Raw genomic sequence first — 16429 nt, forward strand, 5'->3', positions numbered from 1 at the left:
GTTAAAAATATTCAGTAAAAACCAACTTAAGCGGTGAGTTCCTTCGAATGAGACAGATTTGACCTAGAAAAAAGTTGACGTCATGAAATGAGATGTGCCTGCTTTGTGAGAAGGGACTGTAAACGCTCTCAATGCACAGAACGTATACTGTTGTTGTTCTCAGAAAAAACTCTGAATCAAGTATTACAAATTTAATGGTTTTTAAACATATGGATACAATCAGCCGCTTCTTTTTTTATATATTAGTAAATTGTGATATTACAATTCATATGTATATCAACAACATGAGAAATATTTGGACAAAAAAATAGAAAACTTCGTACGGTTTTCCTAAGCCTTTTAGAGTGTTTTATTTAAAAGGCGCCCCATAAATGTTTGCCAAAAATCGCTTGCCCCCTCTCTGCTTGCCAATAACTGCCAAAGATTTCTTGCACCCCCAATTTTACCCTACCCCAGGGCTCATAATTATTGCACAGCCCCTAACGTAGGTATGTGGAAAAGAACTGTATTAACAATAACAAAATATGAGCCCAAAGATTTGTGTTTGGCATGTCGCTTTTTGAAATATCAGCAAAAATATCAAATTTTGAAGAAAAAAAGTCCCAAAATAAATACATATTCGCACTCGGCGGCGCGGCCCAGTCACTACGTGCCGCTGTGATTTGGGGGTAACTCATCGCTTCCCTCTCCAGTTACCTGTCACTTTAAGTTTGCCCATATCCCACGCTTCAGCTACATTTCTCTTATTCTCTATGTAAATATTTAATATAAAGTTGTTTTAATATAATTATGATTATGGAAATTGTGTCTGTGATTTGCTATCTAATCATATTATAATCATGTTTCAGATATATTTCTCTATGTACATATTTAATATAAATTTGTTAATTATATATGATTTTGAAAATTATGATTATCATAAATTCGCAATGTGAATAAACTGAATGAATCAATGAATCAATCAAACTCGTGTCTGCTGTTTTGCAAATAAGGTATATTTCAGTTCAATGAACACGAATAGCGCGCTTTCATGCGTACACCGCCGCCGTGACCTCGTTTGACTGATTTTTATTTTTAATTTGTATTCGCGGAACGGTACGTTTATATTTGAATATAGGACAATAATTCATATTATGTTTATGTTTATGTATACATGACTCAAAATGAATGTGAAAATAATACATTTATGTATTTGTTTAGTATGTCTCGTAAGCGTGATATTGTTCTGGATGACATCGAACAAATCACTGAATAAGATAATGATCTACCATGACTATAGGGGATTTATTGTGGAGAAGCCAACAACAGGATCCACTATATGTCTAGAAACAGGAAATCCATTAACTACGAATGGTAAGTATGGTTAAATTTTACTATACTGCCATAGTTGTCCACAGACTGAGTTGTCCACGTCCAACTTAGTTTCGTCAGCACAGACATTCACTGTTATCATACTGACATTATTTTAACGGAATAGTACTCTAAAGTTGGCTAAAAAGTGTATCCTGAAACACGTAGCGGAAGTCCGCGGAAGATCGTGATGGTCCCCAGTAAGCATGGCAAGTATAGTCCCAGTTTTTGAGCTCAATACGCACGGTTTTTGAGCAATACGCAAGCTAACGACTATCATATCCTTTCAACACATATATATTCAAGTGCAAGGAAAAAATATGGCTTCCTTAGAATAAAAAAAAATACGGTAGATATTCATCATTTTCTACCCCGGTGTCCAAAGATTTATCGTCTGAATATCAAATCGTGCATAGCACATTCACGTGTATCGATCCCGGGTATTGATTTTAGTGTCTCTGCTGTACCAAGTAATTATTAACCAAGCGATGTCGGTGTGCAGCCTCCATTGGATTCATTACTTGTCGATTACGATAGGATTTCAGTCATAGGCACGTTAACACGGCTACCCAATAGGACTGGGGTTTTAACTGGCCAAATAGGTAGTCGAATTCGGGAGCCGATCATGCATGCAGGCTTATAGTAGGGTTAGTTTAGGGTTAGGATTAGGGTTAGGATTATAGGGTTAGGACTAGCTTACACAAAATAATTGCACGAAGGTTGGACCCCCCCTCCCGTAGTTTGATGAATTAAAAGCTAGCCAGAGAGGGCTCAAACATGATCAGAACGCTCGTCAGAAAAGTTTCGAAGTTCTTAGAACCGAAATCTTATCGTGATCAACCAGTAATCGACCAGTAATGCTATACAGAGGGAATGATATAATAATAATATAATAATAATAGCGACAAGGCACATATCCACTCAATTAAGAGCGCTCAAGGCACTAAAACAAAAAACAAAAATTACATTAACAAGACAAAGAAAACTGGAACTAAATTAAGAAACATAACTTAAGAATTACAGAATGTCTCTGACATAAGATGAGTTTTAACAACTTTTTAAACACAGTTACATTTTGAGCAGTTCTAATATAAATAGGCAGTTCATTCCATAGACGTGGAGCTGCGATTGCAAATGATCTGTCACCCCATGTGCGGTTGGATTTACTTTCTTGAAGAAGTTGCATGTTTCCAGATCGAAGCGTACGGGTGGGAACATAATGTGAAAGGAGTTCAGATAAATATGACGGAGCAATATCATTAAAACATTTATATACAATCAACATAAGTTTAAAAACAATTCTTGTGTGACAGGGAGCCAATGCAGTTCCTTTAGGATTGGCGTGATATTGCAATATTTTCTGGTGAAAGTAAGAATTCGAGCGGCAGTGTTTTGAATTTTCTGAAGGCGATAGAGTTGGTTTGCTGGTAATCCATAAAGAAGTGCATTGTTGTTATAGATATGAATGAGTGAATAATTTGTTCAGTAGCATCGCGACTTAGGTATTTGCGGATCCGGCTGATATTACGTAGTTGAAGCGCTGAACAACGAATGACATTAGAGATATAGTTGCATGGTCATGTGAGTGTCAAAAAATGCACCTAAATTGCGTGCTTTGGAAGATAAGGCAATTGCAGAGTCACCGATGCAAACATTTTCAATGTTGATTTTAGAGAGCTGTTGGTGGGATCCGAACAGAAGCAATTCTGTTTTATCATCATTTAACGTCAAGAAGTTTGATTTCATCCAATTACGGATTTCACTGATACAAATTTCAAGAGAAGCAATTGCAGAATTAGCACTATGTTGAGAAGATTCAAATGATAAATAAAGTTGCGTGTCATCCGCATAAACATGATAATTCAATTGATGGCGAAGAATGATATCCCGTACAGGGTAGGTGTAAATGGTAAACCACTGAGGTCCAAGTACAGAGCCTTGAGGAGGCACAGAATAATCAAGAATGGTAGAATGAGAAGTAGCATTGCCAATGCGAACATATTGCGGCCTATTTGTAAGATATGATTTACACCAGTCCAGGGCAAGATCTTGAATGCCAAGATAATAGTGAAGACGGGAAAGAAGAATATTATGGTCAACAGTGTCAAATGCAGCACTTAAATCGAGAAGAATCAAAGCTGTGATTTGGCCATTGTCAAGTGATGTGAGAATGTCATTATTAACTCGAAGAAGAGCAGTTTCTGTTCCGTGGTAGTGTTTATAAGCTGATTGATAGGGATCTGATAGGGAAAAATTATTGATATGGTTTGAGATTCTGTTAGAAACAATTCTTTCAATTGTCTTTCCAAGAAATTTGAGATTGGATATAGGTCGGTAGTTTTTGAAGATTTCTTTATCCAAAGTAGGTTTTTTGATAAGGGGACGAACATAAGCAGTTTTTTGACTTTGTGGAAAAATTCCTGTAAGAAGCGATTTGTTGACAATGCCAGTAATATATGGCACAAAAATATCAGTGTTGTCCTTAATTAGAGATGTAGGTAGAGGATCTGATTCACATGATTTTGATGGCGATTTCATGATGACTTTTCTAACCTCACCACAATCAGTGGGTGCGAAAGAATTCAATTTTGGTACAGACGAGCATGGAGTTGATGTAGCACAGATAGGTTTGATAATGAATGTTTTCCGAATGGTTTTTATCTTCTCACGGAAAAAATCGGCAAATTTGATTGCAAGTGATTCATCAGAATCAGAAGACGGTAGCACAGTTATTTTAGATTTTTGAAGAAGTCTGTCAATGACATTGAACAGTTTCTTTTGATCACCCGCACTTTCACTAACTTGTGAAGAATAATATTCCACTTTTGCATTTTGGATCATGTTTTTCACCAGGGCACGTTGATTTTGATATTCCAGCCTGTAAACTTCAAGTTTCACATTATTGCGCCACTTTCGTTCAAGCTGACGCCGCGCGCCGTTTCTTCGCGAATATCATCATTAAACCATGGAGATTCAGTGCAAAGTTTGACGGCACGTGTTTTAGCAGGAGCATGTTTGTTAAGTGTTGATTGAAGCGCATTTTCATAACATATGAAGATAGTAGTTCTTTAAACCTAGTTGAGTAGCTGTCCGATTTTTCAAAATGAATGTTGAAATCACCAGTGAAGATCATGCTAGGCGCACATAGCTATCCTTTTCTCTCCTGTTTTGTCTCATTTCAATTGTTTTAAATATCTAATCATGTGTTCGTAGGATTTTAGCGTAACAAATCAACACTTGTTAAAGAATCCTTTTTTTCCAATAAATACACGGCCCGTGCGAGTATCTTAACTAATGCATTACACTCAGTTCATTATATTTATCATAAATGAGGGTAGGTAATAATGTGCTGTGTTTATATATTTATCAAAGCTTCTAGATTACCAGTGCAGTTGTTAGGAGCCAATTACAAGACCAATTTAATATCCATCAACAACAAATTGGAAACTAACAAGAATCTCTCGAATTCTACTTCGCAAAGTGTGTTGAAAGAATCACATTATAAGACTGTAATCTCTACGTCGTTTGCCGAAGATACGTCAAATCGTCAAGCTGAGAAGATCATTGTCAAAACAGCAAAATCGATGATGAAAAATCTTTATGATCTTTCTCGCAATGAAACTGATAATTTCACTGCATATGTGTCTAGTATACTTGCAAAGCCATGGAGACATGATGTTAACAGAACTAAGTTATTCAGGTAGACCACTCTAATATTAAAACCTATAATTAATTTCAGATTAATATTTTTTTTTCACCGAACAGACCAAAATCGGTCAAGTTAAAGCGAAGTGAATGAATGGTTAATTTAAACAACTGAAGTCTTTAAAAAGGATTACGTTTAAAAAAAAAAATTTACGTCTTTCGCTAACTACATTACTAATCATATTGATGTAATTAAAAAATTATTTGTGAGCCTATCATTCTCAGGGTACTTGCTGCGCCATACTTGAGATTGCATTAAGTTAAACAAGGTATCGTTGGTACGTGTAAATATATTCATAATTTATTATCAACACTGTGACATTTGTCATGACATTTTTCATCTGCAAACAAAGTTAATTTGTGTTTTTTTCTAAACCTGTATAGCTTCTTCCTGACAAAGGAAACGAGAAAGACTGTTTATGATGAATTGATGCTAACACAAAAACATCAAAAAAAGAATGACGCATCTGAAGGTATATACCACAAGGTAAAGGTAGCAAGGGACCGTTAAAGGGGGGTAACCCTATCGGTTTAGGATATGGATTCTCTTCAAACTTACACACAATGTCAAATATTATCCCCTTTATCAATCTATGTGAGAAAACGGGAACAATTTCAGCATAATGTGAATAATTAGCATATATTAGCAAGCCAATACACTGGTACGCGTGCATTGCATTCTGGTCAGGCATCCCGAAACAACGGCCGAGCGCATGTCCCGGAGGAAACAGGAAGTGTTCGCCTTGGCACTGAAAACCGGCTCGCCCTGTACACTTTTATACCCTCTATTCATACTGATTAATCTTAAAAAACATTACATATCACTGCGCTCATTATCATTCTTGACAAGATAGCCCATGCTGTATTTACTTTGCTTAATTATTTCTTTATTTTTAGCTATATGATGCACATTTTCACATATTTATGATTTTTCTTTGTTTTATTTTTTAACTAATTTTTTAATGGGGGGGGGAGGTGCTCTCATAATTTTTTTCATATTCCTCGTATCATGCTTGACAATATAGGTCATCTTTCCTTATTTATTTCGCCTCTTATGTATTTCTTTATTTTTGTTTTTTGTTTTATATCATTATAGCGCCATCTATAGTTTGACATTAGGGGGCCTATTTGATGTATTTTTGCGGACGAATTGGTACTGGGGTGAAGTCTTCCGAATCTATTCCGATTTCATTCTATGACTACCCAAAACTCCCGTGTCGTGCAAAATGCGAACAACTGGTAACCTGTAAAAACCGCTGTGTTTCATGATTTCTCCCGAAATACATCGACTTGGAGCGTCAAATTTCAGGATAGTAATGAGAAAAATAGTATCTATTATGTGATACCAAAACCTCATCAACAATGAAAAAAATGGGGGGGATGATGCTGTCGATCGGGTTACGGACCTTTAAGTAATTACAACAGGTGAAGGTGGGACTTTTAAGGGGTAATCCAAAGTAGGTCTTGTGGGAGAAATCTGATTTTATTTACTTGAACCATGACTCTTCCAAGTCTGTGCATATTGTTTTTATTTATCCATACTCCTCTCAGCAAACATAAAAGATTTTACGGAAAACTTTTAAATGTAAGGTTATAAAATGAGTAATATAAAGGGTACGAAATGTTTTAGTAACATTCATGCTTGATACTTTAAATTCTATTTAATCTATTATAATTATAATGGTATCAAAGTGTTGCCAAACTATTTTGCAAAAATGTTCGAAAAATATACAAACACGTTTAAACACATTATAACGTAAAAACATTTTGTGTTTGCTTGGTCGTTACAGACAAACCAATTCCCGAAACCACCTTACAAATCGTGCAGTGTTGTCGGCAGCAGTGGAATACTGAGAGGATCAAACTGTGGGAGAGTTATTGATGACAAGGACTTCGTTATAAGGTACGAATTGTTTCCTCAACTTACTTGCTCACTTTTCATCTCACTCCCCTCCTCTCCTCTCCTCTTCTCCGCTCTTCTCCTCTCTTCTCCTCTCTTCTCCTCTCTTCTCCTCTATTCTACTCTATTCTCCTCTATTCTCCTCTATTATTCTCCTCTCCTCTCCTCTCCCTCTCCTCCTCCTCTCTCCTCTCCTCTCCTCTCCTCTCCTCCTCTCCTCTCCTCTCCTCCTCTCCTCTCCTCTCCTCCCTCCTCCCTCCCCTCCTCCTCCTCTCCTCCTCTCCCTCCTCTCCTCTCCTCTCCTCTCCTCTCCTCTCCTCTCCTCTCCTAGACTGACTGTAACTCTTTTAGATTGATTTCACCATACAATAAAATTGGGCTATTCCAGAAATTAAAGGCACCCCTAAAGAAGACATGGGATTCCCAAAGTGTTTCACCATGTTTTTGCTCTGGGAATTCCCCCCTAAAAAGGTATTGTTTTCACAACCCTAAAGAAGACATGGGAATTCCCAAGAAAAAACTTTTATTTTAGGCTTGGGAATTCCCACAAATTTGGGGGGACTGGGAATTCCCAATTTTTTTAATAATTTTAATTGTCAAAATGGGAATTCCCATTTTTTTGGGATAACATTTTGGTCTGGGAATTCCCAAAAATTTATGGTACAAACTTACATTTCTTCTTTAGGGGGTGCCATTAATTTCTGGAATAGCCCAATTGTTACCCTTAATGTACTGATAAATGGCACACGTTGCATATGGGTGGAATGTTATATAATTTAAAACTTTTTTTTCAATTGGAAAGGATTTGCCCCCATATGCAATAGAAAGTGAAAATCAATTTTTTGAGGGAATATTCAATCGGCAAAGAATTTTTCCTTAACTTCAATCTCAAAAAGATTGAATATTTAAAAAGATTGAAAATTAAGATCATTCGACTGGATATTGTTCCAAATAAGCCAAATTGGCATTGGAAGTTTACAATGCATTGTGGGACAGTTTTGCAGTTTTGGGACACTTTGCCCTCTGACCTATTGGGAAAATTCAGAAAAATTGTTTTTTGTGCATACAAAATATAATCCTAAAATGTTTTACAAGAATGAAACCAAACGCCCCCCCCCAAAAAAAAACCACAACTTTATTATTGAATAAATTAATTATTTTAATATTTTTAATGATAACATTATGACAATAATAAATTAATTAATAATAATTACAGCAATTTCCCCGATATGTCAGAGGTCAAAGTGTCACAAACCTGCTCTCAAAAACCAGAAGTTACAATGGCGATTGGGCTTATTACAGTCGGCCAAACAATGAAAAATCAATCACTTCAATTGAATATTCAATCGGAAAGGAGTTCCCTCTTCTCTCTTCTCTACTGGAAAGTATAGTAACATGCATGTTGTTCTTTTTATTCAATTAAATTTAATTTCAGATTCAATTTGGCTTCAATAGCAGGATTTGAAGAAGATGTTGGCAGCAAAACTAACATGACTACAATGAACCCGTCCATATTATATAGGTAAATATTTTACATCAACTTTTCATTATGCAGCACCACAGCAGCTGAAGGGAGTATCCCATCATGCATCTGCTTACTCCATAGCAAATACATACAAAACATAAGTAAGAGCGGCTTAGATATTGAGAGCTATGGATAGTTTCACAATACTTTGGAGATCATATTTTTTCAAACAAAAGTCTTAACTCCCCTAATATAAGCGAGTAATTGAAAGTTGAAGTGAGGGACTTTGTGTACACTTTCTATGGCATGTGCAGTTATACTGTGGTACTGCAGAGCATAATGGGATACACCTATCTGCTGCTGCTGTGATGCAGCACAAACATTCTTACCCAAGGTTCCAAGAAATTTACACTAACACGACGTGTTATAAAAAGTTGGCCTATATAGGTTGTTTCTATCATGTCTATGGGTCAGAGGCAATAAATTTTGAGTGGCCAACTAAGTCAATCATCTGTAAGGGGGGAGTCCAGCATGGGGTCAAAGTTATATGGGTCAAATTTATAGTTTGACATACCTGTGACATACGGTTCTTGAGTTATTAGCAAAAGGTCAAATGTCACATTTGACCTCCACAGGGTTCTGGCCTTATCAAATTAAAAAAGGCTGATGTTGTACATCTTACAAAACCATAACTCCAATCTAAACGAGCGATTGCTCGCCATCAAAATGTTGACTATATAGCATATTTAATCACTTTTACATCTAAATATTGTTTCTCATGTTTTCTCAACTAGATACGGTAGATTGAAGAAGGCTTCTGATCGTGCTAATTTTAAGCAATCAAAGCTTGTGGACCAAGAAGGCCTTATATGGACATCAGCGGAAGATATAGGCTTAATAAACAGAACTAATGAAGCTATTCAACTACTCAAGGATCCCAAACTAACACTAGTCAGCTGGAATATAGACCATTTCTACAGTATTGGAAAATTCTGGAAAAGATACGGACTTAATCGCCATCTAACTACTGGGTTTTATTTCGTGAACTGTGCCCTAGATTTATGCTCAGTAGTGCATCTGTTTGGGTTCTGGCCTTTTGGCAACTCTTTGGATGGTCAAACTATTCCAGCGCATTATTACGACGACATTAAACTATCCACAACATACCACGATTCCTCTTATGAACTAAGGCTGTACCTGACTATGCATCAGTTAGGAATGTTAAACTTCCATATTGACGATTGCTCCACGGATATAGACGGAAGATCCTAATTAGTTAAGTTAAATGAATTCAATCATTCGTCGCAGTCATGCTCTTCAACTGAAGGTAGCGTGAGTCGAACCAGTCGGCGCACCCAAACATAGAGGTAAAAGCAGGGCCGCCACTGGCCCATTTTCTCAAATAAAAATGGAGAAATAAACTTTGCTGGTATCAGGGCCGGATTACCTTTTGCTAGTCCCTGAGGGCAACATGATTGCAACCACTGCCAAGCCGACCCGGGCATTGAGCCGTAACCCGGAAACTTGCGCACGTCGCGCGAAAATTTGCTACTTCAATGCTCAATTTCAAAGGGGGTTGACTGTGTGTAATAATATTCAAACTTCATTTGTTTTATTAATTTTGGCCTCTCCCTAGATTCGATTGTGGCCCCTAGACATGTGCCCGCTGGTAAATTCACGGTGGGATCCAGGGATCTACCGGAGTCACCGAACCAGTGAGCAAAATTCCACTGATCTACTAAAAGAACATTACCGGGACAAATGCGCGAGAAGCGCTCGAAAATGTGCATTTCGATGCAAAATCGACGAAAATCGTGCCAAAGGAAGACACAAACATGTAGGCCTATTACAACTTTTGGTCAATTTAGTCACGGTATTTTAAGTCAGCTCACGAGTTTTAGGCCTTTCCAGTCATCAGGGAAGCTGCCCTAGCACTCATGTGATTTATATAATAGAAAGAATGGAATCATAGCTCTCATTTTTGACCAAGATAAGAGGAAATAAAAAAGGAATTTCGAAGGGAACCTCTTGCTGGTCTGCTCTCAGAATGGCGTTACCGGGATACATGCGCGCGAATCGCGCAGAAATTAGGCATTTTAACGCTAAATGGGGTTAATTTTAGGTTTAAAATAGACCACAAGGAACATGTAAATCGTAATCCGCTCCCCTTCCTTCTCCCCTCTCTTCCCCTTCTCTTTATCCTTTCCCCCTCTCTCTTTCCTTTATTTAGGGATCGCCAGAGGGTGTTGCACCCCTCCCACCCCATGGCGACAGCCCTGGGTAGAAGGCCAGTATAAAGTAAACCCCACAGTATTTTAGTTTTTGATCACAAAAGAAAGACCAAAGAAGAAGCCCACCTAAATTGCTGATACCTCGAAGACTCAATTTGGAAATCCTTGGAATTACCAACAGATTTTGGTGGAATCCATAATGAGCAATACAAATATGTACTACGCTAGGAAGAAGTGCAAAGATCTAGTGGGTGATTGCGAGAGCAGAATGATGGCACATGCAAGTAAGAAGAAGGCAATATATAAACTGAAACCAATGACCGATCAAAACCGTTTACATGGGTAGACCGAAAAGTTCATCAAAGGTCTGATGATATTCAACAAGAACTGTCTTTAAAAAAGACAACTCCAAAAAACGCCAAAAAATATTATTTTACATTAATACTAATAAGTTTCTGGAATACTGGTTGTTTTGTGACAGATTTAACTATTCTGCGGGAAATACCAGTATTTCGTTGGTAAATACCACGAACGACATACATGTAGTGGTAAATATCGTGAAATGCTCACGAATTGTAATTTCATGTTGATAGCGCGACATGGCATCTTTTACCTACTGAAATGAATACATGAATACAAAACCCACCCAAGTCCATGGGAAGTGATTTTGAGAGAAAAACATGTGTATCATTTTAATTCCTTCAGTTAGATTTACCTGGTCAATATGGTAAGTTTTACGTGCAAATGAGTGGATTAACCTGTATTAGGTATGACGATTAGCAATTCAGGGACTTCGTGGGGTTCATTTTAAATTTTGGACTTGGGTGGTTTTTGAATCATATACAAAGACAACAATGTTAGAATGAGATTACCACTAGTAAGATAATACAAAATAAAGCACACAGGTATGTATAATGTTGATAAGCATTCTGCCATGTAATATAAACCACACACTTTCTTTTATTAAACCCATTTTTTTTCTTCAAAAGTCACTCTCTAGCAATGAATGTGTTACAAGTGAACTTTTATACATACTGGATTTCAATCAATGTGTTACAAGACTCAAATCATGGAATTGGGTGATTCTGTCATACATGCTATTTTTCACATGCTCAATAGACACAGAGAATGAATTTGAGTTGTTCTTTCATACATATGACAGGTCTATGTATAGCAACAATTTCCCATGCTTAACTCAATTTGGCCATAGTATGGACTTGGGTGGGTTTTGTATTCATATGTTCAATTGTTTAGTCTGGATTGCCTGTTTCCTCCTCAATCATTTGGTTGAATGTTATAATAATCATTCAATAACGATTGATATGATTACATAAAGAAATAAAATCAAATTAAAAATAATGAAAGTGGGATCATTTAACTTTTATTTAGTTATGAATTATTTTACATGTAATTAATAAATAATAAAAAACATTAATGAATACGAAAATAAGAAAAAAAATTAAACAATCTTATCTATTGCTCACTATGTATACATGTATAAATTATGCCCGTAACATATACCCTAAAACGTTGCTGCCGTAAATTTACCTTACTTATTTTTTACAGTGTATAGAACACTTACTGCACACACATATCCATCTAGAAACACTATATAATTCAAAATGTACTTACATTTAAGCTTTTAACTCTAAATATTTTAACTCTACTTCCCCAGCCACCCTATAAATCATGCAGTGTTGTCGACAGTAGCGGAATATTATATTAGGATCAAAATGCGGTAGACGTATCGATGAACAGGATTTTATGATTAGGTGTGATTTGAAAAGTTCGCCATATTAACGGTATGAAACGTCATTATGCACAACCTCTATAGCCGTGCATGCGCAGGTCATTGTGTACATTCTCATTTACATGATCATCCTCTCGTGGCATGTATGCGGTTCTCATGAATATTAGGCAAACAAACCAATGGTGTTGCAATTGCTGATTGCCATCTGAACCATCGCTCTCAGCAAGTGATCCTGGATGGAGCCACGTCTAGATCATCTCCTGTCCACTCCGGGGTCCCACAAGGCAGCGTGCTTGGGCCATTGCTCTTTCTCCTCTTCATCAATGACTTGCCTGATGTTATATCACCTCAATCCACGGTCAAGTTATTTGCAGATGACTGCATCCTCTACCGCAAAATCCAGAAGGAGGAAGATGCAGCTGGTCTTCAGCATGATCTCGATCAACTGCAGAAGTGGGAGAAAGATTGGTTGATGGAGTTTCATCCCCAAAAATGTCAAGTGCTCCACGTCACCAACAAAAAGAAGATCTACAAGATACCATATAACATTCATGGCCATACACTTGAAGAGGCAGACTCTGCTAAATACTTGGGCATCAATATCCACCAAAATCTCACTTGGAATCCCCACATTCAGAAAGTTGCTTCAAAAGCCAACTCTACCCGTGCATTCCTGCAAAGAAACATCAATCAGTGCCCTAGGGAGACCAAAGTCCTCTGCTACAAGACACTTCTGCGCCCTGTAATGGAATATGCCGGTGTTGTCTGGGATTCGCACTCCACTACTTACATCAGGAAACTGGAAATGGTACAACGTAGATATGCCCGCTTCGTCTTCCACGACTACAGAACTACAAGTAGTGTCTCAGCCATGCTTTACCAACTGCAATGGCCAACCCTACAGGAAAGGCGTGCCCAGGCTAAAGTGGAAATGATGTACCGCATTGCTTACGGACTTGTTGATATTCCACAGTCCTACCTTGTTCCAACTGTGATGCTACGTGGACACTCAATGAAATATCATGTGCCATTTGCCAGGACAACCGTTTACCAACATTCATTCTTCCCAGATGGAATCAGGCTCTGGAATGCACTTCCCCAGCAGCTTGTTGACAGCACCTCCTGGAATGCTTCAGAGGGCAGGTGCAGTCCGTCCAGCTCCGCTAGACGACTTCCAGTTTTTATCGCACCTTAGATGTAGTCAGCACTGTAAATTTCCTGCACCCACCTTGCAAAAAGTACGAATATACGCTATGTGCGGACTGTACTATATTGGAAGAAGAAGAAGAAGAAGAATTGTATTGGCTGTGGACGGCGATATGTAAATTGGGTGATAATGTTACAGCTCATTATAGTTTGTCACTCGGTCTGTGGTAACTTGTTGTAATGCATGGTCGCTTTATCTGGTTTTGATCACGATATTTCCTTTAATTTACTTTATATAAAATAGATTTCAGATTTTGGTTGATCTAAATGATATTTCACAAGTTTGTAGACTTTGATTTTGGCAGTTAAAGTGATCAATTGCGTTTCTAACCAGGGCCAAAAATAGGGTATTATGAATTTTAGTGACCAGTCCCTAAATCTGACAGATTAGCTATTGTTAATTTTTGTGGTAAATGACAATGATTTTAATTTTAATTTTATGGTTAAATAAAACTTTTCAAAAACAATGCTAGATAAAATAGGTTAGAATATAAAAATAGAATGTGCACTGAACTTGTAATGGCCATATTTTCGTTATTTTTAGAGTGATGAAAAGCGCTTTCGTTAGCGTCAGGTCTAAACATTACCCTCCCCCTGCCCCACCAAATGTTGGGTACTACTGAGCGCACCTGAACAAATCAACATTGATCGGGGGAACGGGGGCTCATTTGCAATACCGTACTAATTTTATTCCAACCCTTTTGTCCAGGGTTGTAGAAACACTATATAATTCAAAATGTACTTGTATTCAAGCTTTTAACCCTAAATATAGTTTAAAAAAATTCTTTTCAGGAAAGTTTATATCCCCAGCCACCCTATAAATCACGCAGTGTTGTCGGCAGTAGCGGAATATTATTAGGATCAAAATGTGGTAGACGTATCGATGAACAGGATTTTGTGATTAGGTGTGATTAATTTTGAAATGTTTAGTGAAACAACTAACAGTGTACTTCGGTTATATTTATAAATGCGCTTTTATAAATACGCACGTGATCACCTCCGCGCTGCCATAACAGCGTGTAGGCAGTAAGTCTCGAAGTGACCTTCTACATAGCGGGTGGTGTTCCTATACATTTGAATACAATAGACTTGCTCAAGCCCTTTCGGACCTGATGTCTCTGTGATTATTATATCTTATTCTTTTTTCAGCTTTGGCCCTGGTCACTCTATGACCAAGCCCGGTTCTTAAACATGTCCCCCTCCCCTTAAACATGCTAAAAGAACTAGCATACTAATATATAGGTCTATACCAAAGTACTAAGTATTCTATATTATAAACCACTGATATACCACAGAACTCTCACTTCCCTGACTCATGCTGTAGGCCTATACTCTAGTCCTGTGTCAAAATAATCTTTACTATTAATCTAATCCCTTGAAGATTAATTGGTGTGATATTTTAAAAGTCCTCCCCTGTTTGCTGTTTAATAGTGACATGCCTTCAGGGAGTTCTTGCTGTTGTGCAAACTAGAAAGAAACAGGATTGACACTTGATATCTCTAAACATGACATGTGGTATTATAGTAGAAGTCAAATGAAGATAAATACCACTAGCTACCACTATCCTAAAATGCACTACAGCTTGAATCAAGGCTAGAATACAAAGGCGGAACAACATGAGACTACCGCGCAGCAAGATTGTCTATTTTGTTCAACTTTGTGATTATATTGTAAACGTTTCCGTCGTTGAATATTTTTTCCGTCATCAAATACTTTCAAAATGTGGCTTTTGATAACATATTACAAATTCGGAATCTCCCCATGTGTAATAATTTTGCTATTCAATTAGTACTTAAATTTGATGATATTTATCTACAGAGTTCCTATCCATTTCTGTATAGTGGTCATTGCATGAGGATTTGGTCACGCTTGCTTGTCTTGGTATGTCGTGCCCATGAGTCACGTGCGTATTTATAAAAGCACATTAACCGAAGTACACTGACTAACTACAATCCGATTCCCTCTCCTCTCCTCACCTCCTCTCCTCTCCTCTCCTCTCCTCCTCTCCTCTCTTATCTCTCCTCTTCTCGCCCTTCCTTCTCGCCTCTCTCCACTCCTCGTTTCTTTCGCTTCTCTTCTCTTCCATTTCCGTATCTCCCCTCTCCTCATCTGGTTTATTTGCTTCTGTTCAGTTGTGTACTAAAATATTAATTCATGCCATTTGCTATTCGTATTTTAAATCTTGATTTAATTTGGCTTCAATAACAGGATGTGAAGAAAATGTTGGCAAGAAAACTAACATGACAACATTGAACCCATCGATAGTAAAAAGGTTAACAATCAATAATGAACATAAGTGACGTTCTTGTTATTATAACGGCACGCCCAAGGAAAATTAAATCAGTTGTTTTCCATAAAAGGTGTTCCAATATCTACGTATATTCTAAAGATTAGTGCCAATTTTGATCTTGTTGATCTTCAGTTTTTGGTGCTTCATTATTAAAATGACCAGAGCCAGGGGTGAAAATGCTATTTGCATATATCTCCATTGCCAGATTGGGCATCCTACGTAGAAATTATTTCAACCAGATCATAACAGAAGAAGATGCTTTTTCGTCGAAAATACAATAGTAAAAAAGGTGAAGAACGAAGTTTAAAATTCATTTCACAATTCTCAATGAGAAACCCATATTTTTTATTGCTAGCATTGCTTTGATATGTTGAATTTCAGGTGTATATTTAATTGGTCTTGTTTGTCGTAAAGATAATGTATCATGTTTGGTATCCAAATAATTGCATGAATTTACTCTTTAAAATAAATAATAAATACATTTCGGAATCTTCCAGATCTTGGAGGATTCAAAGCGCTGTAATTTCGCTGC

At 37.3% G+C, this 16429-nt stretch overlaps 1 protein-coding gene across 1 annotated transcript; it reads left to right on the plus strand.

Annotated features, from left to right (window-relative positions):
* Nucleotides 1-1142: 1142 nt before the first annotated feature.
* On the plus strand, nt 1143-12014 carry LOC140165825 (alpha-N-acetylneuraminide alpha-2,8-sialyltransferase-like). The gene is made up of 6 exons (XM_072189147.1): nt 1143-1353; nt 4723-5050; nt 5440-5542; nt 6846-6958; nt 8391-8477; nt 9215-12014. The coding sequence occupies exons 1-6, from the start codon at nt 1164-1166 to the stop codon at nt 9690-9692; spliced, it is 1299 nt and encodes a 432-aa protein (XP_072045248.1). The 5' UTR covers nt 1143-1163; the 3' UTR covers nt 9693-12014.
* Nucleotides 12015-16429: the final 4415 nt, after the last annotated feature.

Source organism: Amphiura filiformis, chromosome 12, assembly GCF_039555335.1.
Source record: "Amphiura filiformis chromosome 12, Afil_fr2py, whole genome shotgun sequence".
NCBI classification, from domain to species: domain Eukaryota; kingdom Metazoa; phylum Echinodermata; class Ophiuroidea; order Amphilepidida; family Amphiuridae; genus Amphiura; species Amphiura filiformis.